This window comes from Diadema setosum, chromosome 12 (genome assembly GCF_964275005.1).
Source record: "Diadema setosum chromosome 12, eeDiaSeto1, whole genome shotgun sequence".
Classification (NCBI taxonomy): Eukaryota; Metazoa; Echinodermata; class Echinoidea; order Diadematoida; family Diadematidae; genus Diadema; species Diadema setosum.
Genome location: NC_092696.1, coordinates 33,315,271 through 33,342,564, shown reverse-complemented (window position 1 = coordinate 33,342,564; position 27,294 = coordinate 33,315,271). Strand labels below are relative to the sequence as shown.

Sequence of the window (27,294 nt, the reverse complement as noted above, 5' to 3'; positions counted from 1 at the left end):
ACTGTCTCGTCTGGCTTCACTGTCGAGAAGAGGAAATTGTAAGGATTTTTTTTTTTCTTATTTTAACTTTACACAATATTTCTGTAACGAATTAGGTAGGTCCTACTGTTCCAGTTGAATGTCTTGAAGTTGTATGTTTTTGTGAAGTCCGCTTTGGATTTTATATTCCACAAATTAAAGTCGCTTGCTATTGGCCTCTAGTCTTACAACAGTAATTTATAGGTTCTATAGGGCCAATGAATGAGTATAAATGACTAACATAAAACGTGTTAACGATCAACCGTGTGGTTCGGCTTGATTGAGTTTGTGTTGCTGAGCTGTCGGGTGTCATAGTGCGATAAAAAGACCGGCCATCATCTTTGTGGTAAAACCTAATGTTAGGGTGCTAGGCTAGGCTTTTTTTTTTTTTTTTTATAATCTATCTTATTTTTTAATTTTTTTATTTTATTTTATTTTTTTTACTTCTAGCACACCATTCGATCAAGATCACACTTACTAACGTTAGAAGTTGGGTCTACATAATAATACAAGTACCAGGTAATTGTGAAAGTCTCTCTCTAATGTTAACCGTGGATGTCAATCAACCATCATTCAACTTCACACTGAGATTATCCTCGAGGTCAAACGTTAATATTTTTTTCATTATCAGTATCACACTAACTTCACAGGGTCTGGCAGAATGGCTGTTGCAACTCAACAACGTCCAAAGACAAAAACAGGGCAGGTAGGTAATATTATGTGTCATAATTAAGTTTGATTAAGGGAATTTTAAAGGGGAAATCTACCCTGGCAATTAACTTAGTTTGTGTGAAAAAAAGTGGAAGCAGAAATTTAAGCTAACTAGTTAACTAATGTATTGTATGTATGAGTCCAGTACTATGACTGAGGAACAGGACAGTTACATTTTGATTAAGGATGGGGTAACGTTAGTTTCTAATGTTCTGATGGAAATGAAAATGTGATTGTTAGTTTCTAACCCGTTATGGCTTTTGTAGTTTTATGTTGTTTTGTTGTTGTTGTTGTTTTTTTTAAGTTGTAATAAATCAAACACAAACCCAAATTAGCAATTCTGTGATTATGTGAGTTCATCCCCATTTGCTCTGGAGGCCGTAGGCGTAGGGCCCAACTCTGAATAAGGTAGACCCCTAAACTTCTATTTTCCCATGAAACAAATTTCCAACTGCACTTTATAAATGACCTGTAGAAATAACGTTAGATCTGGTAGTGGTAGAAAGACAAGTGGAAGGTCCTAGTACAATAATTTTAAGCCTTTACAACTTAATACAAGCCCTGCTTACCGTGGACTCCCGTTATAACAAAGTCCTCAGGACCGGTAACTATTCTACACAGCCCAGTGGCTGTACTCTTTGCACGGCATCTGGTCGGGCTACAGGACCGGTAGTTTTGTCTTGTTATATCGAAATTTCGTTATAACCGAACAAATAAACAATAAAAAAACAGAGTGGATAATGTTGCAGCCTTAATTTTTACTTCGCTGTAACTGGAATTTCGTTATAATCGTGTTCGTTATAACGGGAGTGCACTGTACTGTTCCAACAAAAATAAAATCCAAGAGATTGATGGAATATCTGGTCAAATGGAAGGTAAAGGTTTAAGGTTACACAACAGGCGTATAATAATTCACAGACTTGCCAATTTGTACTTGATTGATTATAACTTCAGAATATCACAATTTTCCTAGTGTTGATCAGAATTTGCTCAAATTGTATTTGTTCTGCATCTATTCACACATTATTTATTTTCTTTTTTTTTTGGGGGGGGGGTGTGAAATGAAAGTCTAACATACAAAGTGTACACGACAGTGCTACTTGATTGTAGCTAGTACTCTTCTTGTTGGGAAGTTCTTAAGCTTTAGAACATTGCAAATATGTCTAGATACATGTAGACCCCCTTCATACAAAATCTTCTTAAAAGATTCTAGAAATTTCTACACCTAGAAGTAGAAAACCTCCAAGTTCTACAGAGTCTAAATTACAGAATACCCGAGTTCAAACATTCCATTGACTAGTGGAGTTGTTTCCAGTAGAACCTATTCCGAAACTATGAGTTTCATATCTACAGTAGATGTAAAAGTATCTGTTGGAATTATGTAAACTATCAGATAATCTACAGAAGATCTATGTCAAACAAAATTTCAAGCACTGTAAAATTGTTTAAAAGGTTTACTTCTATGAGTTAATCCAAATTTTCTCCTATTTTCTTCCTCACTTTAGTAAATGCAAATGTAAATGCTCGGGGAAAGTGTTCATAATAAGCCTTAAATTGTCATTGTTACTAATACACCAGTAAAGTCTACTCTCTGCTTGATAATGCTTGATTCTAATTTGGGATGGAACTACATTCATTCAATAAATCACACTGAGTGATGTATGATACAATTGCAGAAATTATTCTTGAGTTCTCCAGTGGCACTTTAGTACATGTGCCAGTAAAAAAATTGTACGAGCAAAATTATGCCATCAAGGAAGCACATTTGTTGCAAGGCAGTATTAAACGTCAATCATTTACGTGAACCTTGCACAGAGCTACCAAGTCTCACGCATTGTGAGTGAGACTTGCTGAGCAAGCATTACTAGGGTCTGTCTCGCAATCTCACGCATGACACCCATTTTTCTCACGCATTAGGAGCATACAGTGTAGCTTAAAGGATTAAAGTGAGAGTTGCAATTGAAGGCATATTTCCCTTTTGTCTTTCAAAATAAGTAAAAAATAGTCACTTAAGTATGCACCAGCTTGCACCATTAAGAGCTAAAAATTGAAAAAGCTCCCTACCAACCTCCCCTCGCTCAGTCACATCGCTCCCTTGCTCAGGCACATGTGCATGTGCCGAGATGCTGAGTCATAAAAATCTCACTCATAAAAATTTTTTGAACTTGGCATCTATGCTTGCATTCCAGTGGTCAGCAATATTTCCACCAGACCAAGTCACCCACCAGCAGTCCGCCATATTTGTGAAGAAACTTCTTGCTGTCGCTGTGTCGACCATTACGTACCTGAGAACCATCTTTCCTGAACATGCCTTTGGGGACAGGTCGTTAGAAGGTGAGCATTTATAAAGCAATATCATGATGGCCTGTTGGCAAACTTTTGTTAACTTGTGTGTAGCGTTCACTTACAATGTACCTGACTCAGTTGATGGCTTGCCAATTTTGCATATTTTGCTCAAATGCAAAAACTCTGCACAAACTAACCAATAGATTGTAGTACACTTCTATGTTACGAGTACAGAGAGCTTGCTGTGTGGGGTAACTGAATAAGGGATGTTCCATAGGGATTTTGGGGGGTAAATCTTGATTTTCTGTCAATGGTATCTTCACATGTATTTTCAAAATGTCTTGCCTCCCAGAACTATGTGTAAATGGTGTATCATGACTAATAATTCAATTTTGCAGTCTCTTTATAGGTTGTATATATAGTGGCATTTATTTGCAAGAAAAATTGCCACAGCTTTGTCATGAAATTTAGATCACAGCCAAGCATGCATTTTTTTTTTCCCGTACAATTTTCCCGTACTTCAAGTCTAGCATAAATGCTCTATAGTTACATAATTGCCTTTGAAATGCAGAACGTTTTCCAGTTCAGTGCTTATGCATTGATTTCTTGGAATGATGTGGTACACAGGATTTTAATCGACTGTGGCACACATAAGAGTTAATGTTCACTATAATTTACATCATAATGAACAGAGGGAGGTAACGTACATGAGAGAATGACTGAAAATGTAAAATGTAAAAGAATACAAAAATATGCAGGAATATAAAAAAGTAAAGAAGTGTAAATCAGTTATCAAAGGTAAAGAAAAGGAATTCAAAAGAATGATGATGATAATGCAAAGAAAAAGTTAAGAAATCTGGTTAAGTGAATGTTATCATTAACGAGATTGTGTCAATGAAAATTCTACATCTGATCCAGTTGAAGTACCGGTAAATCTGGAAAGGAATGCGAGGAATTGCAGAGTTGAGTGTCCAGGTAACCTCTGCAAGTATTTCGTTAGATGCTGAGTTTTTGATTTTGTATCCATGATTTACAAGGTGTGGTATCCCTCCCCCCCCCCCCCCCCCAAAGGAAAAAAAAAAAAATCAGGGATTCCAACACTGCTACTCTATGACAGAAATATTCCCTCACCCTGCTGTAGGTTGGCATAGGTTCTGATTCATCTGTTTGTTTGATGTACATGTGTGCAGATCTAAACCTGAAAGTTTTGAAAGATGACAGTGCATGTCCCGGGGCCTGCCAAGTCATCAAGTGGATGAAAGGTTGCTTTGATGCCTTGGACAAGAAATATGTAAGCAGATAGACATGGAATTACATCATGGACAAATTAGGATGTTTTCAAATATCCTTAAAAAATGGAACCAAAAAAAAAGCCCTATTAGTTTGCAGGGAGGGAGCATTTCATCAAGTCGTCGCCGGTCACACGAACCGACGAATCCCTCACGTTTGTGTAAGAATGACAATTCGAGAAAATCGCGTTTGAAGTTAACCCATTTTTGACTTATGGTTGCTACACTTTCATGTCTATAATTTCCAATTATTTTTGTAGTACATCAGACTTCAATTCTTGCTCTAACTTGTGAAGTTTTGATCGAATTGTATTGTTAACAAATAAGCGGGAAATCGTCAAAGAGCTGCATGCATGTATTTTCGGTCTGCAAAGAACGTTGTCATTTTCCATGTGTGTCCATATGTACATATCTGCCCCCCCACGGAAGAAAGCAGTAACTGCATAACTGCTGAGCTGAGATAAATGCGATTTTGTGTTTTTTGCAGATTCTTTAAAAACACAGAAACATTCAAAAATAATTTTGTGGTATGATTATGCACCATACCTAGTTGTCTAACAATAACTAGGAAAAAAATTATGTTTCCGTTATTTTTTAAATGTTATTTAGGAAAATGCAATTACTGCGGTGGCTCACCCTTGATTCTGGGTAGTTTCCCCACGGAAAAAAGCAGTAACTGCAGACGGCCAGGAGTCTGCTGTTTTCCCCATGGAAAAAAGCAGTAATTGCACATGTCACATGACCATAGGAGGAGAATTGTTACCACCACCAGGTTATAAAGTTCTTCTACTTTCTGGTTAGTCTAGATCTATAAGATCTAGGACCTATCGCTAGACCTAGACTAGGTCTTGTAGATTGAATGGCATTCTGTGTAAAAATAAGGTAGACACCTATGTACCCTAGGGCCTAACTGAACTTTGGAGTGCCCGGCCTGGCCCCTGACACATGACCCTGGACTAGACAATAAAGTCAAGTCTCTTCGTCTTAGATCCTAGTCGAACTCTGACGTTACACTTAAGCTAGACTACAGATCTATGCCCAATGTTAGTGCTAGACCTAGGCCTAGATCTATTACGTTAGATTAGGCCTACTGACATTTTGTCTAACACTAAACAGTAAACAATAGATTAGAATCTAGATCTACTCTGTAACTTTAGATCTGGTAGACCTATTTTAAACTTTAGGGCCTACATCTAACATTAGACTAACGTTAGTGCATTAATACTAGTGCTCATCTCCCTTCAATATATTTTCAGCTCACCTAGATTTTCTGGTTCTGGCCAAAGCCATGGCTACCATGACTTTTCCTCTGCAATTCATGATAGATTTACAGGCATGCCTGGACCGCAGAAACTGTGTGACAGCATGGTTAGCACTGGCATGATCACTCAGACTGTACCAGACCTGCAATACTGTGCATGCAAGTGTGATGACTGTGATGTGATGCAATGTTTAGCTAGTTACTGTATGCTGCAGAATTTATGCGCATGCAGCTGCTGCACGCGTATTCTGCACTCTGAGCGCGCTGAGTCTGCCAGGTTTGCTAGTCTCCAGAAAGAAGCTTTTTCTACAACTTGTCATATGATTCCCTGCGGGCAGAGTCAAGTTACTGGTGAAACAATCTTTTTATATCTACTCTCCTAAATTATGGGAGAAACTGCTGTTTACATTGTTTAAAAAAAAATTAGTAGAAAATATAAATGGTATTAGGGAAAAAAATATACAGGAAGGACTATTCAGAGTCTGAATGATAAAGACTAAATTGTTAGTTACTGCTTTCTTCCGTGGGCTTTGTTAGTTACTGCTTTTTTCCGTGGGGAAACTTGCAAAGTTGAATCAACTGGATGCAGTTACTGCTTTTTGCAAAAGTGAAAAATTGTATTTTTGGTCACTTTCATTTTTCTTTTTGCAAAACTGACCTATTAACATTGGAGAGCATTGGGTAAACTATTCATTTTTGCAAAAACGTAAACATTCATAAAAATGTCAGTTACTGCTTTTTTCCGTGGGGGGGCAGATATGTACATTGAGCGTTGTCATTGTCAACACATGTATTACATAGTACGCGCACTGTGCATGCGGTCAATAAACTGTTGAATCTCAGAAATTACACGCAAGTCAATGCGCACTGATTCGTCGGTTCGGTGACCGCGCGTACGCGCGGTCACCGAACTGTCGAATCGCCTGATTGTTTAATTAATACATGCGTCTATGGGGAAAACAAATAATTTTCACAAATGGAATTACATACTTCTACAAAAGTGATAACTACGTAAAAATTACACCGAATTACACACTGGGAATTTCAGAATATGTAGTATGGAATATCTACTATCGAAATGATTGAAAATCTCAAAATCGAAAATTTGACCCAAAATCGAGTGATTCGTCGGTTCGTGTGACCGGCGACGAAGTGTTCGACAGGAATTTTCACTGACAAACATGCTCTGAGCCAATCAGATGCAAGGATATCAGTAACTAAAGAAAACCCAACAACAATTGGTCAGCTTTTGAAACATTTTGTATCTTTTGTGTGTAGCATGCCATTCATATATGATTGAATCAAATCTCTGTACAGAGTGTGATACAAGTACTTATTTGCCTTTTTACTTTTACCTTTTTATGGTTGCATAATTTTGAAATACTTTGTCGTACACTGAGCATTGGTAGTCAATGTTATGGACAATGGAATTCCAGTTGCTTTTTCTGTGCCATATTTAAAGATTAAATTCATTTGTCATGATTTTTCTTGTGTGTGTGTGTGTGTGTGTGTGTGTGTGCAGCTCAGGGCCATGATAATTGGGGTAAGTGATGTCTACATTTTCACTGTTTCTCATTGTCAAATAATAAACATCATTGTCTTCGTTCACAATAATGCCTCATCACTTAATCTTTTAGCAAAAAAAAATCATGATTCTGTTAGTCAAAATGATATTTTCCTAGGCATAATCATAACTCTATCGAGTGTGACTTTTGAATACAATTCCTGTCTGTGTAATGAAAAAAGGCAAAATTTCATGTTTGCAGTTTAAAACCACTATTCACCCTTGCATCCCACAATCTATCACTTTGCACTCAATTTTTTTGTTTGTATATTTTGGTGGGTTCTTTTTTGTTGTTGTTGTACAACTGTAGTTATAGAAAGTGCATTAGATATAGATTAAATATTGTCTATGCATGATCTGCTTTAGAGTTTGCATTTTTCTTCAAACCCGCAAAATGGCTTTACCTGTTCTCAAAGTGGTAATTTCATATTTGCAAGTGAACAAAAACATATTCACAGTAAAAAGATTTCATCCCACTAAATATGTATAGAAAGGTGATTGAGTTGTGGAAGGTTGAATGCTTGCCATGAGAAGAAGACAATGAAATGCATTTTGCCTTTCCTTCTTTCCCTCAATAGATGTATGTGGACCCAAGTGATCCTGATGTAAGTACATGTAGGACAAAATGTAATAGTATAGCAAAGCAATACATGACATAACTATTTAAGTACTGTCCAGCAAAGGATAAAATGTGTAATAAATGGGTTAGGACTTTTTACTTTCTGCATGGAGCTACAATGCAAGCTGAAATGGCTTATTTTTGTAACTTGATGTCAAAAATGAATGGAACATACCATCTGCTACACTAATTACAACAACAACATGAATTCAAAACAAGCATTAGCATTTTCAAGTCTTCTTTCTCTTCATTATGAACTGATCATCTGTATAATTATACAATCATAAATAGACTGACTTTCTGGCAACCTTGTCAACTTGAAGCACATTTGAATGTACATGTTGGCGCCAAGTCATGATGTATTAACCCACTGAGGATGAGTCCTGAGTATACTCAGGTAACTGTCTATGGGAAATGCGTGTTGTTGCAAAATCAGCCCGTCAAGAGGTTAAAGTAATTCAGTTTTAGATTTAAGTAACATGCTAATTTTCAAATCTTCATGAAGTGGGGGTGGTTCATACAGAGATAAGCTCACAGAAGATTTGCACTATATTCTTCATCAGATAAAGTAGAAAAGCTCTATTTTGGTAAGTTCGTGAGAACTTCAAGCAATGCATCATCAATTCTACCATAAAGCTAAGAAGCAGTAAAGAAAGATGGTTATAACTAACAATGATTTTTTTACTAATAAAGTAGACCGCACTCACAGCCATTGATTAAATCTTTGAATGCAAAGGATATTAGCATACTATACCACAAAATCAGATTAATTTTTCATTCAATCTCAGAAAAGCAACATATAAAGCCTAATGATACCAGCTACCTTTTTCAAGTACATTATGAGGAAATTTCATACTACATTGTACTTGTGAAGGGAGAAATACTGCTTATCAAATTTATCAAAGTAGTGGTATGTTTCTTTGCAAATGAAAGTCTTGTACTTGACTATTGTTCATTCAGACTTTGTTGAGACAAACACATTCAAATACAGCTGCAACCACTGAAACTGATCAAAATGATGCGCTTTCCTTTGCGAATGAAAGTCTTTTAATCGACCACTTTTAATTCAGACTGCCATCGAGACGTACACATTCAAATTCAGCTACAGTCAACAGGGTCCTGAGGTTGATATCTACAGGTGAGTTTCTTGTTGCATTTTATTCTTAAGACAAAATGCTTTGAAAATGTTATTTTAGTCAAGATGAGATAAGCAAAGCAAGTCACAGTTATTCCAAGCCGTAGATGTCTTTATGTATGAAATATGTCTGGAAAGTTGTAAAGAATGAACCCGATGAGTTTGATTAGTGCTCTGCATAATCATTTGCAGTGTATATTATATGTATTTAATCCTCTTACACACATAACATCCAGTGATTATCCTTGGTACAAAATGTTCTATCTTCTTGATAGAAAGTGCAGCCTACATTTACCACCACCACCACCACCACCAAAAAAAAAAAATGTTACATATTAAAAAAAGTAAGTTGCTGCAGAACCCAACTAGATACCTTCCATGTCCAAAGTACTGAAAAGTTGAAATTTTCCGGTGTTGAAATTTTTGCAGATTCGCGCAACCAGAAGCCAGCGCGAAAATAAAAGCATGCGAATAATTTTGCTTGCCATAATGTTCCAGTAGTTTATGTCTTAGTCGTGCAAAAATATCCACTTTTACAGTAGACACTCTGTACGTGGAGTTGATTCTCAAAGGTGATAGCTAGCCACTGTTGAAACATAGCTGAGTATCATTATTGTGCAGAATCTTGTTTGTCACACTCTGCTTGCTTCTTCAGTTGCCTATTAAAGCACAGCATTTAATTTTCCTCACTCTGCTTTCCTTTTACACCAGGAACAAGGAGAAGATGGCCGGGGCCCACACAGAGGCTCAAACCAAGCGGGCCACCCTACAGCTCCTGCGTACCATCCTGGTCATGACACAGTCCCTACGCCTGCTGCCTGATGAAGTCATGATGACCATGAAGCTTCTCTACTATGATGATGGTACGTCCATTCAGTTCACCGTTCCCCTACTGTAAAAGTGGATATTTTCGCGCGACTAATTTTTCGCGCTCAGCGGGGTTAGAAGAGTTTCGCGTGTTTTTAATTCCACGAAATCAAGACTTCAACTACTGGAATATATGGTAGGCAAAAATATTCACGTGCTTTTATTTTCGCGCTAGTTTCTGGTTGTGCGAAATGCGCGAAAATTTCAACACCACGAAAATTTCAACTTTTACAGTATTCCAGTGTCCTACCTTGCTCTCACAGAATCTCATTAACTCTTTATAATATTTGCCACGGCGTGCCAACTTCACATATGAACTGCTCAAATGCACAAACCCACCCAAACTGATCAATAAATTAATCACCAAATGCCAGAGTACGGTGAAAGCGTTTCTTGGGGTTCCATTTCTGTCACAAGTAGCTTGCACTTTATCGGCCGATTGACTATCAAGCGGTGTTTCTGACTGGATTTGGGAGTAAATTCTACCTTTCTCTACTGTTTATGTGCAAAAAAGTAATGCCTCTACAATAATGTAGCCACTGGTCATTTAAAAGAAGTAATACTCAGATTTGTCATACAATTTACATTGAAGGGAAGCTTGGCATTTTATCTACAACTATATTAATTACACATTGAGGATAAACAAAGTCTGAAAATGTTACATGGATTGGAAAAACAAAATGTTTCCAAAAGCATGACTACGTTGCTGTCTCAGAATAATGTGGCACAGGGGGAGTTTACACAATGGCACATGAAGAGCTGTGTATCACATTCTTCTGAGGCCACAAAATGTGAATGCTTTTGGAAAACATTGTTTTTCAAAGCATCTTTTTACAGTGTTTATGCTAGAAATAGAGTACAGCAAAGATTCAGAGAGGCTTGCAAGTTGTGTTGCAATGTATAATTCTGTGACAAAGCTATGGCTGTAATGTTTTCAGTATACTCTGGCATATGCCATGCTTTACCGATTGGCTTGTGCATTTGAGCAAAATATGCAAAGTTGATAGCTGACGGCTATAGTCAGGCATGCAAATGTGACAAACAAATAGTTAAAAGAGCATAATTACCCATAAAAATTTGAGTGTATCGATACTTCATTTTGATAACACACAGTTCAAATTGTATGTATTTCTAGTCTCTGTAAAGATTCTCTCATTGCCATGTCAGTATGAACACAAATGAAATGATGTACTTTTGTATTGCCAATCATAAAGCAAAAGTTAACCACGATCCATTTTGATCCCATAAAGATTTGGGTAGAAGGTACACAGTATGGAGCTTTATTAGTTTCTAATACTGAGAGGATGAGCATTAATTCAAAAATACAAAATGAAGTTGGCAGAGCAGCGGGTGGCAATAGAGGTACAGAAATGTAATAAAGTCAATGCTATTTCATTCCTATCACAGTCACACCAACAGACTATGAGCCACCTGGTTTCAAGGCATCTGACACAGATCGCTTTTCCTATGAAGAGGAGCCTATCAACCTGAGGGTTGGGGAAGTATCCACTGTAAGTATGTGTGTGAGATGTAATTCTGAACTAATACCACCGCGACCACCCAGGCTGTCCATAAAAGAAACAAAACAAAATCATTTCTTTCTTATCATCCCTGCATAACTCTATTCTGGAAATTAGTCTCCATAGATTATGCCATGATCAGTGTTATCTGTACCAACGCAAAGTGATGTAAAATGTGCTGCTTCCTTCAGCTAAAAGAGGTTAAGTTTGCAAGAAACTTCTAGACAGAAAAGGGTAAATAGCTTGCTTATGTCTAGAGAACCAAAAATGTATTCATGAGAGTTTCTCATCTTCATTAGATTGCATGGCACAGCACTACATAGTGCTAACATGAAAGGCTTGTTGTTACTTACAAAAATATTACAAAAGGTATTATTTTAATGTGTATTTCTATCCAGAAAAAAAAAAAAAGTTCTCCATTCTTTGCAAGAAGTCCTGTAGTCAGTCCATTAGAATCACCTGGTCCAATATTACTCTGGATGTGTGTGCACAATTACTTATTGTAATCATGAAAAATAGCTGTGGTATCCCCTCTCTATGGTACTTAGGAAAGGTCCTTAATTTTTTTCCCTTTCTTACAATAGAAAGGAAATGTTCAGCTAAAGTGAAAGCCATCTTAATAGTGTTAATGACCCCCTCAAAAAAAGCTTGATAGATATCAAGAAGATTTTGACATGTTTCAGAGTATGATCAATATATTCTTCAACTGAGAATGGTCTAATGGCTGCTAGGCTATATTAACCTGTTGAAGATGAGTCCCGAGAATTCTCAGGTAGGTGTCTATGGGAAATTACTTTTATGTGTTGTAGCAAAATCAGTCCGTCCTCAATGGGTTTAGATGTCGAGAAGGTTCCATGCTAAGTTTTCTAAAGCTCTGCTTTGTCAAAATTCTGCTTACGGTTCTTTTGTCAGCCTCTTTATTTCAAGCTTGCCAAAGATATTTGCTCAACATGCTTGTAATTCATTTCTCTGTCCTTCTTTATCAACAGCCTTTCCACACGTGAGTATCAGTCATTTGTCTCCATGCATGCTATCAATGCTTTTTTTTTTTTTTTTATGCCTCTGCCACAGAGTGTCGCCAGAGGCATTTAATATAATATATATTTTTTTCTTGTTACATTTTTTCTTTGCAATATTCAGCAATCACGAGACTGTGTCATTTACTATGAACTATGAGCATATGTTTTCATTCAGTATGAATTGAGAAATAATCATAATGGAAGTTGTACATGAATGATTTCCAGATAATATTTGAAAGTTTTGGTAACACAATATAAAGAGAGAGAGGTGGAACGTAATAGAGTGTAGGTAAAAAAATTTGTTTGAATGATATTTGCTTTGCACCATCAGTATTTTGGGTTGTTGCTGGTGCTCTTTTCAGCATTTAGGAAACATTCCATGTGAGTGGTGACATACATTGGATTTCTGTAGGGATGGTCATGTCAAGCCAAATCATCTCAGTTTCTTCATTTTTTTTTGTCCCAAACCAATAGAAACATTGCTCAAGGACTTTGCTTATGTGTCCAAAACATTGCTTCTTTCTTTTACCTTGATTTAAAAAGTGAGAATTATGTGAAAGTTAAGTCCATGTTATCATGAATAGAATATCGCAGTGAAACAATTAACTCTTTATGTGCCAAGTTTGCACGCCCGACTCAGTCGACGGCGTGCCAACTACGTATATTCCGCTCAAACGCAAAAACCCGCCCAAACCTATCGACAAACCGCCAAATGCCGCATTACAATGAAAGTGTTTGTCGGGATTCCATGGCTGTCACACGTAACTAAAATAATATGAGGTGATTTACTTTCTAGGGGTGTTCCATATACTGGATTTGCGAGTAAATTCTAAGTTTCCGTTTCTGTCTGCGTGCAAAAGTAATGCCTCTGCAATAATGTAGCTACTGGTCATTTTAAAGGAAGAAAAATCATATATTTGTAATACATTTTACATCAAAGCACAGTTTGAATTTCGCTTCCACTTTGATCATTACATGTCCATTGTAACTAAAATAGATATTAGACCGATTTAAAAAAAAAAAAACCAATGTTTTCCTGAAGCATGGCTACGTTGCTATCTTAGCATAATGTGGCACACAAGGGGTTGACACCATGGCACATAAAGAGTTAAAGGATATGTCTACAAAGTTACTCCATGTACTCTGTTTGAATCCCATTTTGCAGCGTGAAGCTGAGGATTACCACGGACAAGAAGCAGTTTGAGATGAGGGAGGAGGGAGAAGGAATGAGCCAAGAGATGGAAGAAGGATGTGACAAGGAGCTGGAAGACTTGGAAATGGAAGATATGGAGAAGGATGACAAGGTATAATTGCATTATCATTTGCAAAACTTGTCTGGGAAGGTACATGGATGTTTTCGTGAAAGTATGAATATTCTCCTCAACATGGTTGTAGCTTACAGAGACTTGATTATTATCATTCAAAGCACATTCACAGTATAAAGTTATGATTGAAAAAACAACCTGGATTTATCTGAGGGTATCTCATAAAAATGTAAAAGTGTCACCACCAAAACACAGCACTACTGTAGAAGTAGATATTTTGGCACAAGTAATTGTTCATGTTCTGTCAAGTGAGATGAATTTTGGGTGTCTTTATTTCTGTGGAATCAAAGTGTTACAAAGTGGTACAAACAACAAGCAAAATTGTTTGCATGCCTTTATGTTCGGGCTGGTTTCTGCTTGCACGAAATGCATAAAGATTTCCACACCATGAAGATTTCCACTTTGGCAGTATTGAAGATAGCTTTGTAACAACAGGAAATCTATATCACAGCTGTTGCTTGGTTGTAGAATAAGATTTGATTATAAATGAGGAAAGAACAGAAATGAATAGTCACTCTAAACATAAAAAAGAAGGAATAAATCCTGAACAAACTCATAGATGATTAAAGCAAATTTGAGAAAAGGGGGTTCCATGACATTTGCCTCTTGGACAATTGTTCCCATGAATCTGCACGCAAAGGCAAACATAAAGCTCACCTGCAAACATAATCCTAACCCTAATCCTAATCTTCGCATCGAACTAAACCCAAAACCCTATCACAACCCTAACCCTATCTATGAAGTCCATGGAGAAAACATGAACGGAGCAACTTCGCAGGAGCAAAATAGTTTGTGTCATTGAAAAGGGAGCTGTAACGATACTGTGAGATACTTTCTGAATTTCTCCCCACAGGAGTGTGAGGTTGGCAGCCTGAAATCAAAGATTGCAGAGCCGAAGACAGGACAAGATGTGCCCGACAGTAGTCCCAATATACCAAGTGAGGCTGGATGTCTTTCTTTCCTTTTAGATTTATTTCCCAGATGTATCACATTTCTTTAATAGCTGTTAAACCCCAATAAGTGCTAATATGTCTGTTAACTCTTTATGTGCCACGGTGTAAACCCCCTGTGTGCCTCATTATTCTGAGACAGCAACGCAGTCATGTTTTGGGAAAACAGTCTGTTTTTCAAATCAGTGTAGCTTTCGTAGATTTTTGTTACTATGGACATGTACAAAGTTGTAGAAAAACGGCCAAGGTTTGTTTCAATGTAAATTAATTGCCTGACAAGTCTATGATTGTGTTTCTTTAAAATGACCAGAAGCTACATTATTGTAGACCTATGACTTTTTCTCACAGAACAGTGACAGAAGCTTTGAATTTACTAGCAAATCCAGTAAGGAATATTGCTTGATAGTCAACCACCACGGAAAATGCAAGCTACATGTGACAGGATTTGAATTGCAAGAAACGCTTTTTATGTACTGGGACATTTGGCGTTTTTTGATCAGTTTGGTTGGGTTTGTGCATTTGAGCAGAATATGCGAACTTGGCACGCTGTCGACTGAGTCAGGCGTGCGAACGTGGCACATAAAAAGTTTAACTTGCAATGCTTTTTCATCAGCATTCGGATAATTTTCTCCACGCCTGACCCTATTGTGAGTTGGCCAACCCACTCGGGCATTACAATTTGCCTCAGTCAAACTGGCGGCAATGGCAAAATAGTAGAAATTATTAAAGGAAATCAGGTAATATCTATTTAGTGACAATTAGTTTCAGGCATCTATGCCAATCAAACACTCAGAAGGGTGTGCAAACAAAACAAAACATCAACAAATGTTGATTTTTTTATTATTATAAAGCTTTCATCTTCAGCTATGAGAAAAATGAAGGCACTCTTGTTTGCTATCATCAAAAAACTAAACTCCTGGGAACTCACAGAATGTTTTATCTTACAAATATGCAAGTACCATTGCATTACATAATTTTCTTGCTCACCAATCACAGGTGGAGGAGATGAGGCTTCCCAGAGTAGCACCATGGCAGATGAAGAAGAGAACATCCCTCAGTGCCCGTGTGGCTCCAATGAGGTACATACACTAAGCCTAATTTTGTGTGTAAAGTGCTGTTTACAAAGCACTTCTGGCGAACATGGTTTGAATGAAAGTTTCGCTACAACAAAATAAAAATTCAGCCCCATGAATTATTGTCAATATATGAAGGGTTTGTTTGCAAAAACCGATAAGTCCATTTTTGAAGATTTTGAAGTACGATCTCTGTCATAAAGTACAAAATAATACCTTTTAAATGATATATTGGTCACTACATATAAAGGTATATTTTTGAAGTTATGGTCAAAAGAAACAAAAATTTTCTTATTATTCTCTTTATTTTTCTTGACCTTTAATCGCAAATATCTCCATTTGGCAAATATGGACTTATCGGTTTTTGCAAACAAACTCTTCATATCTTTTTTATAACAAAATGATTTTGCTCAGCTACAAGTAAATTTTGAGACAAATAAAGAAAAATGGCAATTCCCAGGACTTTGTTATAACAAGAGTTGTCTATATGTCGTACATAGGCAGCAGCTTGGATTGGCAGATATGCAAAGAGCAATCACAAAATGACAAGGGGGCAGTATATACAGCATTTTGCAGATCATGAATGTCAACACTAATGCAGAGTAATGAAGTTGTTCATAATGAATTTGTTCATATATTTAAAACTTTATTATTTCTTCAACTTCAGCTCAAATGGTCTTCAAAACCTTTCTGCCTATAAGGACACGGAGTTTGTAAATTGTCAAGTTATTTGCTGTCTATAATGCAAAAACTATGTTAATCTCAGAAAGAAAATCATGGGTTTAGAAAAATCTGCTTGTTACTTTGATGATTCTGGATCAAGCTAAACAGTTAAATGTGACCCTGCATCACAAAACTAACAAAAAGTCACCAGACGAGGATATTTAGTTAAGAGCAGATTCTGAAAGAGCAGACTCTAAGCTTTAAAATGATGTATAACTCAATTCAAATGGACTCTCCTAACCTATCTAAATTATTGGAAAGAAAGGACAGACTCTGGAAAGTGTGAATGAGAAAGCAGGCTCTGATCAAGTACAGTCTATTCAAGTGCTTAATCTTTACCAAGCCATGCTAGCTGTGGGATGAATGGAACAAAAAACAGAATGTTGACCATTGGAGCAACAACAATGAAGGGATTATCAGATTAAGCTGAAATTGAGCATGCTTCATTTAAACATTCTGTAGATGATTATTGTAAACTTTCAATGCAGTAGCATTATTTTTTCTAAAGTTATTGGAGTTGAAAGGAGCATGGAAACGGTTTTCACGAAATGAAAAGAGGGCTCTATGTGAATTACAGAATCACACTATTCCACCAAAAAGTGTTCAAGAAAAACTGATGAAAACACAAGTTTCTGTTTGTTTTATGATCCTAAACGTTAACATAGTGTAGAAGAAGACTTGCTCTTTCAGAAAATGTGAAAAACTCAAGATTGCTTAGGTCGACCCATTTCACCTATTTTCAGTCCTCACACAAAATCACTGCGTGCGACTTTTTGTTCCGTTTTGTGATGCACGGTCACAAATGCTCCACAAGGGTAAACTGATGAAGTAGTACAGTGCACTCCCATTGTAGTTAAAGAACACCATCATGATAAAATTCTGGTTACAACATTGTACAAATTGATTCCCCAACATTATGCGCTGTATGTTTTTGTTTTTTGTTTTATTTTCTTTTTTAATCGTTTGCTTATATCGCAATTTTGGTACAGTGGACTCCCATTATAATGAAGTTCTCAGGACCAGAAGTTTTCTTTCGTTATATAAAAGTTTTGTTATAACCGAACAAGTAAGCAATAAAAAACGTAGAGCGAGTAATATTGTGGCCCATTGCATTTTAGCTTTGATGCAACCGGAATTTCATTATAACCATGCTCGTTAACGGGAGTGCATTGTATAAAAAACAAACCAACAAACCAACAAAAAACGGTTGATCCCGAGGATTTCTTCATAATGGGTCCACTGTATGTAAGGTGAAGATAGGATTAGGTACGAAGGCATATGTATAATGAAAAGGGTATTTTAAACACAAGAAGACACAAGCCTTGTCTCCTTAGTTCTACAAGTTAAAGGGATGGTACAGTATTGGTGGAGATGAAAATTGGGCTTTTAACTTTTTGCGAGATACCAAGAAAACACTTTAATGATATAGTACAGAGCATACCATTTTAAGAGGAATTCAAAGTTTATTTGATAAAAATCGGGTTTGGAGTGACTGAAACATCCAAAACAAAAGTAAAACCAAGCAATAGTAATAAAGTGTGGGTCCCACACTTTATTGGAATCGCTCTTTTTGGGATATCTCAGCCATTTCAAAACCAATTTTCATCAAATAAACGTTGAATTCCTCATAGAATTACATGCTCTGTCATATTTCATAAGAGGTTTCTCATTATCTCACCAAAAAATGTTAGAAACCTGAAATTAGGTCTCAACCAAAAGTATACGATCCCTTTAAGTGATATAAATAATTTTCCATAGGATGATGGACTGATGATCCAGTGTGAGAATTGCCGCTACTGGCAGCACGCTGTCTGCTTCATGATCACCGATGAGAAGGATGTCCCAGAAAAGCACTTCTGTAACCAGTGTGCTAAGGTAAGTAATGATATATATCGTATACAGCATATATTTCACACAGTTTTTATTTTCACGGATTTCACTAGTGGGGTGCGTGCTATTCCTGAATTTCACAACAAGCAAAAATATTAATCTGACCTGACATATCAAAATGTGAGGTGCATGCGTACATTTCTTCTTTTGTAGTCCATGAATGCGATTTAACCACTCGTAAAACTGTCGGGAAGTCCCGATTCTTGAAAAAAATTGCAATTAAAACTTGCTCAAAATACTCACTTTTGAAATATATGTACAATATTATGGCATATACAGTTATACCAGACTTTTAGACTGCTAGGATTTTGTTACCTTGAATGTCTGTTTATCAGGAAAGCAATTGGAGTTAAAAGAGTTTATTTTTTGGTAATTACATGGTCCACTAGTCATAATTACACTTCCAAGTATATAATTCTGTCTTCACATAGATGTCCTTGGTGCAGATGTTACAAAGCTACGTGTCAGAGAATAGATTGTCATGAAATCTTATCATTTATGATGCACATGCATTCGCACACAAGGGTCTGCACCATTTGGCATGTATTGCTCTTGGTGTTTAGCATTTCACTATCATTATTGTGACAGGTATAGCATACGTGTATTTAGATGCATTTTCTGTAGTGTATGAGATGTGAGTGCAAGATGTATATGCCAATGTCTCAATTAAGCAGAAAAAACTTATATCTATCATTAAATGAAACAAATCCAGGTTGGTGATCCTAACTGTGGTCCCACAGACCCGTATCTGAGTGAGCTCAATGCGGCTGAGGTCCGCGCCACCTGCCTGTGGAGACGGACCCTGGAGGCTGTGGCGGAGATGGAGCGCATCACTGCTCCCAACCTCCACAAGAGGCTGGCTATTGAGGTCGGTATTGCCCAGGGTCTTCTGTCTAGGCTGGAGAGAGAGGGATACTGTGCATCAGACTCTAAGAAGAAGAAGTGAGTGTTATCACAAAGCGGTTTATTTATGTGCTATTTTCTTTTTTCATTCAAGATGAAAATGTACACCAGCATCATAGTTGATAGTTCTTTTTCAGTTGGTTTTGTTTTGTTTTATCTTGATAGCTAAAAGTGGGTACTCTGTTTCTCTCTTTGGATGTTGTTGTTGCCAGGAATTAATTCAGTGTTCTGTTCCCTCTTCCTTATTTCTTTTTGTGTGACCCTTCAAGCAGCTGAAATAGTTTTATCCAGTTTGTGTCCTAGTAGAAGGCTGGCCTGAACCCTAACTAGGCCGGGCTATTTAGGAAGATCATAGAGCCGGGGGGCTCCCAGGCCCCCCCCCTCCAGATCTCGGCTGTCGACCGCGTGATAGCGACGAAAATTGGCACACACATTACCTATGATGTAATCTAAAGTATCACAAAGTTAAATTTTAAAAAAAAATATCATTTATGCTAAATTATGCTAATTTATGCATAATGATGTATGAAATCAGACAATTTGGTATAAATCACTAAATAGAGCTCAAAATGGGCACATTTTTTGTGTGAACGTTCTTTTTAATGTCCTGAGCAAATATGAGAGAAAGAAATTGTGCCATCAGAAAAAAAGTATTTTATTGTTTTTTGAATTTCTTATGTATTTCTCTGTTTTTTTTACTTTATGTTTTGCATTGTTTTTTCGATGAAACTTGTCCGCGACATTGTTCCGATCAAGAAAATATGTTATTAATTGATTTTAATCAATAAAACCCCCAAATAATCATACTTTTATGAAATTTGCCTGTCAGCACAGTTTGCATTGAAATTGTACACGAATTCACGTTTTTGAGCAATTTTTGGTCTAACATGCACATACATATTTATGCGCAACTTCGGAACCGCACACCCGGGCATTGCAAATTTGGTGTCAAAAGATGCGGGAGACTCAAAAGAAAAAAGTCATGAAACATTGCGGCGATAGCTTTTCGCGTTAGCGATACATCGCGCGGAACGTCGAGGGGGGGGCCTCGGAGGCCCCCCCCCCCCCCCCCCCCCCCCCCCCGGCCTAGTTAGGGTTAATACTTTGTGGAAGCGCTCATAACTTTGAAAGTGAGGCACGGTTTGATTTATACTTCTGCTCACCATGACTTCATAGTGATTTTATGATGCAATGGCAAGATACATGATAATACATGTACATGTTTTTTCAAAGCAATCTTGCAACTTTTGATGTACGTAGGATATGGTTCGATTCATATTTCTGCTCAATGATTTCATGATCTCTCTTGCAGGCTGGTGAAAATTGTCAACAGAGAGCGAATCCTGACGCATGGCTTCCTGAAATACCTCACCAAGCACAGAGACGAAGAGAAGGAAGACAAAGAGGATGATGGGAAGGAGGAGCAGAGCAAGGATCAGGACGACGATGTGGCCGTAGAAAATGTGAAGAACAGGAAGGGTCTACAGCGGAGGAAGGCGCCAAAGACAGAGGTACACTATGAATTTTTGGGTCAATTCACAAAGACAACTTTAAAGGGAAGGTAAACCCAAAGAGCAATGTGGATTGAGTGAAAGCAGCAACATTAGTAGAACACATCAGTGAAAGTTTGAGAAAAATCGGACAATCGATGCAAAAGTTATGAATTTTTTTAAGTTTTGGTGTTGGAACCGCTGGATGAGGAGACTACTAGAGGATATGACGTATGAGTGGACAACAATACAAAGAAAATATAAAGGATATTCAACAAAAATTCACTTTTCTAGAATTATGAAAGAGCAGTGGACCAACCGCTTTCAGAAAGCAGGGGGAATAATTGCTACCCTTAACATATGTCAATATCAAGTTGATGGAATTTGTAATTTTCATGAAAAATTGATTTTTTTAGTATTTTCTTTATATTTTCTTGATATTGTAGTCCACTCATACGTCATAACCTCTAGTAGTCTCCTCATCCAGCGGTTCCAACACTAAAACTTTAAAAATTCATAACTTTTGAATCAATGGTCCGATTTTCTTCAAACTTTCACTGATGTGTTCTACTAATGTTGCTGCTTTCACTCAATCCACATTGTTCTTGGGGTTTATCTTCCCTTTAACAATGTACCTCAGAACACCTCATGTTAGTGTCACGACCAAAGTATCTTAACCCGTTGAGGACGGTTTGATTTTGCTACAACACGCATTTCCCATAGACACTTGCCAGAGTATACTCGGGACTCGTCCTCAACGGGTTAACATGTTCCCAACGGAAACCTGGTAGTGTGTGTATTACGTCTGGGAATTTCAGAATTAAGAATGGAATGGGTTAATATCAGCGGGTGAGAATGACAAGGGGGTTAATTTGCCACTAAACTTAGAGTGTTCAAGGCAAACTAAAGTCCTTCTCATTCTCAACCGACGATATGATATATGACACCTTTCATTTGGACAATGCACTCTCGTTATAAAGAATACGCTTATAATGCATGGTTATATTAGCGGAAGTTGTGCTACAGCAAAGTAAAAGTTCATATTCCAAATTTATTGTGTATATATATCTTTATAAACCTAACTGTTTGGATGTAATGAAATTTCATAATAACTAAACAAAAATTTCTGGCCCCAAGGACTTTGTTACAATGGGAGTCTCCTGCACATATCACACTTTTCAAGGGAGGAAAGGAAAGAAAAACATAGAACAAAAATGAAATTCCCCATGGCTAAAAGAGTTGCAGCATGTGCAAGTATAAGTTTCTCCTTCACTTCAGGCAAACATAGGATTTGCAAAGCTGGTGGAGTGGGGTGCCCCACACACAGAAATTGGAAAACAAAACAAATGTTGCCTATCCTCCTCCATAGCTGCCAGGTATTAGTAAAATTTTCTAATAACAGACCTCCCAACCATTGACAATTTGGAGGAAAGAATCTTAATGTTGACCACATCCTGTTGTTTTCATTAGGCGTTTCCTGTACCTCTTGATAATTTTTTACTACACACTTTTATGGGAACTGCTCTTTCTTTCCTACATTTAAGCCAAACCATCCCTATTTTTCAGTCAAGAAAGGTTGGGAGGTCTGTAATTTAAAGAGATTTCAGCATGTAACCACACTGTTTTGGCCTTACAGAATTCGGCATAGTTTCCAAGTATTGTACGTATGCCTTCATTATTGTTATTTTTCTGTTGTTATTTTAACCAGATTTTGTTCTATTCATTTTCTCTGACTTTCAGGTTGAGAAGTTGACTGAGCAGGCAGCTGGCCTCAACGTATCTGGGTCCAGGACCCGCTCTAGGAGGCCATCTGGAAAAGATGGCGTCACCGTAATTGAGGTGAAGGTTAGACTCTGATGTCACCAAGTTGACATCATATTGAGCGCTTAATCTTTACGAAGCCATGGTAGCAGTGTGATGAATGGAACAAAAAACAGGATGTTAACCGCTGCAGCAACAACAATGAAGGGATTATCAGATTAAAGCTAAAATTGAGTATGCTTTATCAACACATTCTGTAGATGATTAATGCCACCTTTCATTTGGCAGTAGCATTATCCTTTCCAAAGTTATTAGAGCTGAAAGTGAAGAGTACGGACAGGGTTTTTAAGAAATGAGAAGGGAACTCTATAAAACACACCTAATCACACTATTCTACCAAAAAGTGTTTGAGAAAATCTGCTAAAAACACAATTTCCTGTTCATTTTATGATCCCAAACTCTATCATATTGTTGGTAGAAAAAGACTTGCTCTTTCAGAAAATATGAAAAACTCAAGACTGGCTGGGTTGACCCATTTCACCTATTTTCGGTCCTCACACAAAATCAGCGCGTGCGACATTTTGTTGGTTTTGTGATGCACGGGTCACATATTACTCTTTCTAGTGTATATTAATGTTGAATGTACACATACGTATAAGAGATCACATTGGATTTCAGGTGGGCCTCTATCAAAGTTGAATTTCTTCTGCAGATGAAATTTTTTAAATCAGTTTTTGAATCACATGTCATTGATTTGCCATTCGTGAATTACATATACAGCATGAAGAAGGCAGTCGGATGTTCTTTTCCATCTGTAATGCACATTTCCAACATCTAATATGGCCCAAGTAGTTGCGTCATTTGCCTGGCAAGTAGTAACTTGAAGGTTCAAGTCTCACAGTCAATAATTGCCTTTTCTCACTTTTAAGGAATTGACTTAGTTTGGGAATCTGATTAGAATTTCATGGGGAGGGCTGCAAAACTCTCTTTGATGGGAACTGACATCCCTGCGTTAGTCTTGCAACCTGACACACACTAAAGGGTTCCTGCCATAGCATAGATCATGTCCAAATTTTAATACCTGATCCAATTATCTCCATTACAACATACTTTCTCTACACAAAGGATATACAACAAATCATAGACAAACTGTTGTTACGTTGTTGTTGTTTGGATGTACTGTAAATTTGTTTGGAGAATGATGTGACGCTGTGGAGGCATATCAATCACAGAAACATTTCTAATTGATTTATGTATATGTTATGTTCCAGTAACTGCCATGGAAACAACTATATCCGTGATGTGCATTGTGTTAGCATTATTTTACAAATTTATGTTAAAGTGGAGGCAAAATTTCTATGTCCTACCATAGATCAATAAACATGAATCTGAATCTGAATGTTCCGGACAGTTGTGTCACACAATGCATCATGTTATACGCCCTGTGTGTGCAACACAGTGTAATGGTGGCACCAACCTAAAACAGTGTTTTAGGTTGGTGCCACCATTACACTGTGTTGTAAATTTTTACAAGCATAGCAGTGCATACCATGTACCACACGTGTAATTTATGTATTTTGAATCACAAAGAAAAGCATTGTGTATTTTCTTTTTACAATCAGGAATTGCCAAAACGATCTGCAAAGAGAAAGGCATCAACTCTGGATGGGGTGAGTTCACCTTTGCTCTGTGGAGCGTTTGTTCTGGCAACATAGAGTATTTCAGTTCCTGGAATTTGCCAGTGTTTGAACATTAACCTGTTGAGGATGAGTCCCAAGTATACTCTGACAATTAAGTGGCTATGAGAAATGCAAGTTTAGCAAGTAAGCCCCAAGAAGGAAAAAAAAAAAAAGAGAAAGGAAGAGAAAAAAAAATGCACATGTTATAGCAAGTATATACATAATATATTTTATATAATGATTGGTATTAACTGTTTAACGTTTTTGATCTGATGCTGTATATTTCTTTGTTATGTTACTGTAATATGTATTTGCCATTGTTGAAATGTCCATACAATGCATGCTATTTGAAGTAATTAATATGTTTTTCAATGTGATGCATTATAATTTAGCCTTTGGCCTACTATGCATGTTTGTTTCAATAAACCATTATCAAATCAAATCAAATCAAATCAAATCAAATGGATTTGTTTCTGTTTTGAAGTTATGTACCTGAGATAAAATTTTGCTAACCCTTAACTTCAAAATCTCCATTGTGCTAAAAATTGAATTAGATGTAAAGATTATGATGGGAGCAAAAATGCTATATACGTGTACGATGACATCATGCCCAGCCACTTACTTTGAATGGAAGAAAGTATTGCACCTCACACTCTACCTTTAGTTTTTTGTTCCCTCTGTAATGATCACCTATATTCTCCTTTGACAATCACAACCACAGAAACACAACTTTGATGTGTCCTGCAGTCAGGAAGTGTCGGGAAGCCAGACCAAGAGACGCAAGTCAAGTGTTGTCAACAATCCCATTCTTGCCTAACATAGCTTCTCCCCTACTAGACAAGTTTTCCAGAAGGAACCTCGATCTTCACAGGCTTTGATATGTTGTGGTGTTACGATCCATACACCGCATAATCTTTCTTTGTTCATTCTTCAAAATGGTTACGGATTAATTAGTCCTGCAGCTCATGGGATTTGTTTTAAAGGAATAAGCAAGAGTAAATTTGTAATTTAACTTTGTATAAAAAGTACGATAAGTGCATGGAACCAGTATTTAAGTGTGCTATTGTCGTACAATGTGTATTTGTTTCACAAGAAAAGAAAGTATCAAATGGAAGTAGTTCATAGGAATCGGTAGCTGGACTAGAGTCATTGTTTTTTAATACGAGTTGAGTTCTTGAAAACCTCAAAAGAGTGGCAACACATTTATGTAAAATCAGTTTAGAAGCAGAAGGAGTACCTGCATATTGATGTGGAATATATGAGTAAATAAAATCCCATGTGTGAGAAGAAAATATTTCTGCATATATAATATGCCTGTGAAAATTTTATGCTGCAGTTGTAAAACTTTATCTCTATTGAGTAGTGCTGTTTGATTTCTTTTATAAACGGAATTTGACGAGCTTTAGTGATAGATGCATTGGACTTTTCTTTGCATGAACCTCCTAAAGAGAACCAATACACATGAGGGGGAAATATGTAAAATTGTAAAATATGAGAGGCTATCTTGTCATTATCATACCTTGGACTTCAACAAATCAATTCATCTCTGGTTTGTTTATCCTTATATGTATAAAGCTTTGGGCAATGGAAGAGGTAACTTTATTTCATGCACACACAATATTTCGCAAAAATGTTAATCGTATCCCATGTATGTGTATCACACAGTAGTATATCAGTGATAATAGATATTGAATAGAGAAAGTGCCTTTTCCCCATTTATTGAGTGAGGTGTTTGCACAACTTGTTGGTATAAATCATTTTCCTTTTTACATGTTCATTGTCCATCTTCGTAGTTTATCTCAGCAAAGAACGTCCAGCTACTTTCATTCATGAAATATTTCTCAAATTTGTACAATTTGCACAATTATTTTCTGTCTATCAAATTTGAAGTCAATGTTCCCATCTCGTCTTTTCAAATGTCTGTATCTATTCATCTATATAATATATGTAATAGAAGGTTTAACAGAGGCTAACATATATCATTTCAATTAATATATCAAGTTAAAGGTAATATATTCAAAGTACAGATGATATATCTTGTCTTGCAGCTGCATTTCTTGCCAATTACCAGTGTGCTAACGGTTATTGCTTGCCTTCTTGATATTAAGAATAACTAGCTTCGTTTATTTACAAGTTTACTGCTCTTGTGAGGTTTCTGTGATTCATATTTAATGATTGTGTGTTCATTGTTAATAAGCTCTTCTCAAGTTGCTTCCTTCATTCTCTGTTTCAGCTATAATTCTTAGAAGGGAAAGAAATGCTACATGCTGATTTCAAAGATCTACATGTATCTAGAATGAGTTCTAATCTGTACATACAAGTAATCTTACCAAATGTCATGATACACTGTACAAGCATTTACTCTGTTTAAAATATAATGTTGGACTTACACAATTCTTTGCTCATAAATCTGTGTTTCAAAGCATGTTTTTCTTCCTCTACACATTGCAAACATTTACTAGCTGTACTAAATGTCAACAGTGATTGTGTATATAGCATTGAAGTCAAACAAGCTGACATCCACATAGTAATTATCACTCTCTTTGCAGACATGTTCACTTTAAACAGATTGTAATTGTTGGCAGTGATGTTAACATTTCAGAATTGCAAAAGTTTTGCATGTAATTGATGTTGGTAATTGCTCATAAACAATTTATTGTTAACCAGTCATATGGGTTTATGCAGTTATTGTAAAATTGTAGTTGATAAGGTCATTCTTCAATACAGATTTGCATGACATTTTGTCTTGTGCCATGTTTTATCCTACTTGCCAATCTTTTTTTATACATTGTCGAACAGAATTTTTTTTTTCTATGCGTAAGTTATTGTTATTTCTCAACCATTTGTTTTTAGAGCTGTCACACACCAGTTTGTGATGCTTAGAAATGTATCACAGACTTTTAATATTTTACTCATTTTTTCATTTACAGTCATCACTGAAGTGCAAATTGGTTTGAGTTAATGTGCAACATTGTTATGAAAAAAACCCCACAAATCATTGAGTTCACTGAACTGTTGTACAAGAGGATGCCAGACATTGTCCACCTGTCTTTATTGTATCCTGTGTTCATTCATTTTGATATTTCTGAAATTAAAATGGTTGGAGAAGTTTGAAAATATATTTTTTTCTTTTCTTAGTTTTTATAGAAAGCACCGAGATACAGATGCTTTAATCTTTTTTTTTCTTTTTTCTTTTTTTCCGCTATCCACC

The 27,294-nt window shown here is 36.7% G+C and overlaps 1 protein-coding gene across 1 annotated transcript; it reads left to right on the top strand.

Annotated features, from left to right (window-relative positions):
- Positions 1 to 27,200, top strand: LOC140235644 (uncharacterized). Its single transcript, XM_072315653.1, has 19 exons — positions 1 to 38; positions 650 to 724; positions 2,919 to 3,063; positions 4,206 to 4,306; positions 7,088 to 7,108; positions 7,708 to 7,734; positions 8,819 to 8,886; positions 9,595 to 9,746; positions 11,158 to 11,261; positions 12,260 to 12,270; positions 13,455 to 13,593; positions 14,468 to 14,552; positions 15,561 to 15,643; positions 18,119 to 18,235; positions 18,963 to 19,192; positions 20,466 to 20,664; positions 22,384 to 22,482; positions 24,027 to 24,074; positions 24,805 to 27,200. The coding sequence occupies exons 2-19, from the start codon at positions 680 to 682 to the stop codon at positions 24,898 to 24,900; spliced, it is 1,770 nt and encodes a 589-aa protein (XP_072171754.1). The 5' UTR covers positions 1 to 38; positions 650 to 679; the 3' UTR covers positions 24,901 to 27,200.
- Positions 27,201 to 27,294: the final 94 nt, after the last annotated feature.